Source organism: Eimeria mitis, genomic scaffold (assembly GCF_000499745.2).
Source record: "Eimeria mitis Houghton genomic scaffold, Emh_scaff2987, whole genome shotgun sequence".
NCBI classification, from domain to species: domain Eukaryota; phylum Apicomplexa; class Conoidasida; order Eucoccidiorida; family Eimeriidae; genus Eimeria; species Eimeria mitis.
This window is the reverse complement of record NW_013571330.1, coordinates 2,355-6,746: the sequence shown is the minus strand read 5'-3', so window position 1 is coordinate 6,746 and position 4,392 is coordinate 2,355. Positions and strand designations below refer to the sequence as shown.

Sequence of the window (4,392 nt, the reverse complement as noted above, 5' to 3'; positions counted from 1 at the left end):
TAAAATAAAATATAATTAAATACTTAAAACTAATATTTATTCTGCTGCTGCTGCTGCTGCTGTTGCTGCTGCTGCTGCTGCTGCTGTTTGGGTAGAGGGACTGCCGACGGCCGAAGGCTATACTGCAGCAGCAGCAGCAGCAACAGCAGCAGCAGCAGCAGCAGCAGCAGCAGCATTATTTCTCTTCTCCTAAAAATTTAATAATATTTTTAATACTTCTTCTTACTGCATGCATTCGTGGGGTGTATACGCAGCTCTCCCCCCTCAACAGCTAGCAGCAGCAAAATAAAATAAACAAGACAGCTGCCTATACACCCCAACTATGCATGCAGCGGAGGCTTCTGCTGAGGGCCCCCCAGGTGGGGGTCCCCACACAGCAGTACTCTGTCTCTCGCTAGCCACAGCCTTGAGAAAAAAACACTAGCTAGCTAGCTAGCTAGCTGCTTAGATAGCTAGCTAGCTAGCTAGCTAGCCAGTGCCTTACCCAGATAGCTAGCTAGCCGAAACTCTAGCTAGCTACAGCCCTGACCAGCTAGCTAGCTAGCCACCATATTAACCAGCTAGCTAGCTAGCCACTGCTATAGCTAGCTGGCTAGCTAGCTACCCTCTGAAGCCCTGCTCTGTATCCATCCAGGTAGCTAGCTAGCTGCCTAGCGACCAGCTAGCTGACGAGGTGCCGGCGCCCCTAGCTAGCTAGCTAGCTAGCTAGCCATCTTTCTAGCTAGCTATCCTTCTAGCTAGCTATCCTTCTAGCTTGATAGCTAGCTAGCTAGCTAGCTATCCTTCTAGCTAGCTAGCTAGCTCGCTAGCTATCCTGGCAAGCTTGCGGGGACCCATCTGTATTGTTGGCTGTATCACTAGCTGCTACTCTACGCGAAATCTTGCTGCTGCTGCAGTTGCTGCTGCAGTTGCTGCTGCTGCTGCTGCTGCTGCTGCTGCTGCTGCTGCTGCTGCTGCTTCTGTTGCTGCTGCTGAGGGTGAGAAGAAAATAAAATTAAAACAAAAGACGGAGTTTTGTCTCCAGGGTTTAGGGTTTAGGGTTTAAGGCGAGAGGAGACAAAAGGAGACAGCAGCAACTGTCTCCTTTTTTGTCTCCTTTCTTTTCTCCTTTTTTTGTCTCCGTCTCTATCTCTATCCTGATCTGTCTCTATTTCTTCTGTCTCCTTTCTGTCTCCTTTCTCTCTCTCTTTCTCTCTTTCTGTCTCCTTCTCTCTCCTTTCTGTCTCCTTTTCTCTCTTTCTGTCTCCTTTCTCTTTCTGTCTCTCTTTCTGTCTCTCTTTCTGTCTCTCTCTTTCTGTCTCTCTTTCTGTATCTCTTTCTATTTATCTTTCTGTCTCTCTTTCTGTCTCCTTTCTATCTCCTTTTTCTCTCTTCTCTCTCCCCTTTTTCTCTCCTTCACTTCTCCTCTCTGTTTCCTTTCTGTCTCCTTTCTGTCTCTCTGTTTATCTCTCTATTTGTCTCTCTTTTTCTCTTTTTATTTATTTTTTTTATTTTTTTATTTTTTTTCTTTTTTAATACACCCTCTTCATTGGGGGTACGGGCTCCATCTCCGAGTCTAGGGGCTTACCCTGCACAGGGCGATAAGCCAATTCAAACTGCAGCAGCAGCAGCAGCAGCAGCAGCAGCAGCAGCAACAGCAGCAGCAGCAGCAGCAGCAGCAGCAGCAGCAGCAACAGCACAAGAAGAAGAGGAAGGGGGTTAACGCAAACAGAGAAAACCCCACTGGCTAAGGATATAGTCTACACGCTGCTGCTGCAGCAGCAGCAGCAGCAGCAACAGCAGCAGCAGCAGCAGCAGCAACAGCAGCAGCAGCAACAGCAGCAGCAGCAGCAGCAGCAGCAGCAGCAGCAGCAACAGAAAAAGAAAGCGACGGAGACAGCAGACAGAAGAGGAGACAGGAGAGAAAAGAAAGAACAAAAAGGAGACAAATAAAAACAAATAAACAAAAATAAATGACGAGACAAACAAAGACAAAAAGGAGACAAAGCAGAACAAAATAAATAAAATAAAATAAACAAACAAAATAAACAAAATAAAATCAACAAAATAAAAGAAAATTAAATAAATAAAATAAAAAAAATAAAATAAAAAAAATAAATAAAATAAAATAAAAAAAAATAAAAATAAAAAAATAAAAAAATAAATATTTATGTTACCTTTGCGTTCTCTACTTCTCTCCCCCGCTGAAAGCAGAGTGTATGGACCATCCACTCCTCATCGTTTCGCTCCTAAACCCTCACAAACCCTAAACCCTAAACCCTAAACCCTAAACCCTAAACCCTAAACCCTAAACCCTAAACCCTAGGGACCAAACCCTAATACTGCTTCTCCCACTGCAGCGAAAATTTCAGAGTTCAGGCTGCAGTGCTCCTTGCTGCGGCCCCTAAACCCTAAACCCTAAACCCTTGACCCTAAACCCTACTAAACCCTAAACCCTCAACCCCAGAAACCCCTAAACCCTAGACCCTACTAAACCCTACTAAACCCTAAACCCTCAACCCTAACCCGTAAACCCTACAAAACCCTCCTAAACCCTCCTAAACCCTAAACCCTCCTAAGCCCTAAACCCTCCTAAACCCTCCTAAACCCTAAACCCTCCTAAACCCTAAACCCTCCTAAACCCTAAACCCTAAACCCTAAACCCCACTTTAAAGTCTTCTCTTGCATGGGCTCCTCTGCTTTCTTTTCTGGCTTCTGCGCTGACGATCGTCATCATCGCCTGCGTCAGCAAATTCTCCAGCTCCAGGGTCTCCACCAGGTCCGTGTTCCTGCAGCAGCAGCAGCAGCAGCAGCAGCAGCAGCAGCAGCAGCAGGAGGAGGAGAAGGAGGATAGGAGGAATGGTGGCAGCAGCAGCAGCAGCAGCAGCAGTATATAAGGGAATGCTGCAGCAGCAAAACAGCAACAGAACCACAACAGCAACAACAACAACAACAAAAACACCAGCAGCAACAGCAGCAGCAACAGCAGCAACACCAGCAACAGCAACAGCAGCAGCAACAGCACCAGCAGCAGCAGCACCAGCAGCAACAACAGCACCAGCAGCAGCAGCAGCAGCAACACCAGCAACAACAGCAGCAGCAACAGCAGCAGCAGCAGCACCACCACCACCACCACCACCACCAGCAGCAACAGCAACAGCAACAGCAACAGCAGCAGCAGCAGCAGCAGCAGCAGCAGCAAAGTTACCAGGATTTAGATTTATCAGTAACAACAACATCAGCAAACTGTTTTAATATTTGCTGCAGCTTCTCCACCCCCTCCTGCAGCACGGGGCCCGTACGAAACACTGCAGCGTGGTCTTGCATCGTCTGCATGCATGCATGCAGCAGCAGCAGCAGCAGCAGCAGCAGCAGCAGCAGCAGCAGCAGGAGGAGAAGGTGAGATATGAAGATATAAAAAGAGAAAGAAGGGGATAGGTAACTAGATAAGTAAAGGAAACAAAAAGAAGATAAAAACAAACAAATAAATAAAAAATAAAATAAAAAATAAAATAAATAAATAAACAAACAAAAGAATAAAAAATAAATAAACAAACAAAAAAGACAAAAAATGAATAAATAGACAAACAAACAAAAGAAAACAAAAAATAAATAAACAAACAAAAAAGAAAATAAAAAATAAAAAATAAATAAAAAATAAAAAAATAAAAAGAAAATAAAAAACAAAAAAATAAAAAAAAAAATAAAAAATAAAAAAAAAAATAAAAATAAATACCTTTTGCATGCTTTCTCTGATTTGTGCTGGGGTTAGGGTCCCCTTGTTGTTTTTTAGTTTTTCTATGCGGGCCACTGTCTCCTCTCCAGCATCATCACGCAGTGAGGGTTTAGGGTTTGCTGCAGTATAAATAAATAAATAAATAAATAAATATAAATAAATAAAAATATATATTTAGTTTTATATACAGCAGCAGCAGCAGCAGCAGCAGCAGCAGCAGCAGCAGCAGAAGAAACAGCCACTGTCTCCTCTCCGGCATCATCACGCAGCGAGGGTTTAGGGTTTGCTGCAATATAAATAAATAAATAAATATTTATTTATTTATTTATTTATATTTATTTATTTATTTATATTTATTTATTTATTTATTTATATTTATTTATATACAAAATAAATAAAAACAAAAAAAGCAGCAGAAAGAGCAGCATGGGTAGAGCTTGGGGTGTATATGCAGCTGTATATTGTTTTGTTTATATTTATTTATATTTATTTATTTATTTTTATATTTTTATATTTTTATATTTTTATATTTATATAAATATATATATATAAATATAAATATATAAATATAAATTACCTATTCTATCTCTTTGTGTAATAACAACGTTAAACCCTAAACCCTAAACCCTAAACCCTAAACCCTAAACCCTAAACCCTACTATAATAAATATAAATAA

The 4,392-nt window shown here is 41.6% G+C and overlaps 1 protein-coding gene across 1 annotated transcript; it reads left to right on the top strand.

The window, feature by feature from the left end:
* Window positions 1-2,665: 2,665 nt before the first annotated feature.
* On the top strand, window positions 2,666-3,417 carry EMH_0061120 (uncharacterized protein; the record flags this gene model as incomplete). The annotated part of the gene is made up of 3 exons (XM_013497862.1): window positions 2,666-2,758; window positions 2,852-3,205; window positions 3,328-3,417. The coding sequence occupies 3 exons, from the start codon at window positions 2,666-2,668 to the stop codon at window positions 3,415-3,417; spliced, it is 537 nt and encodes a 178-aa protein (XP_013353316.1).
* Between the last annotated feature and the right edge of the window lie 975 nt (window positions 3,418-4,392).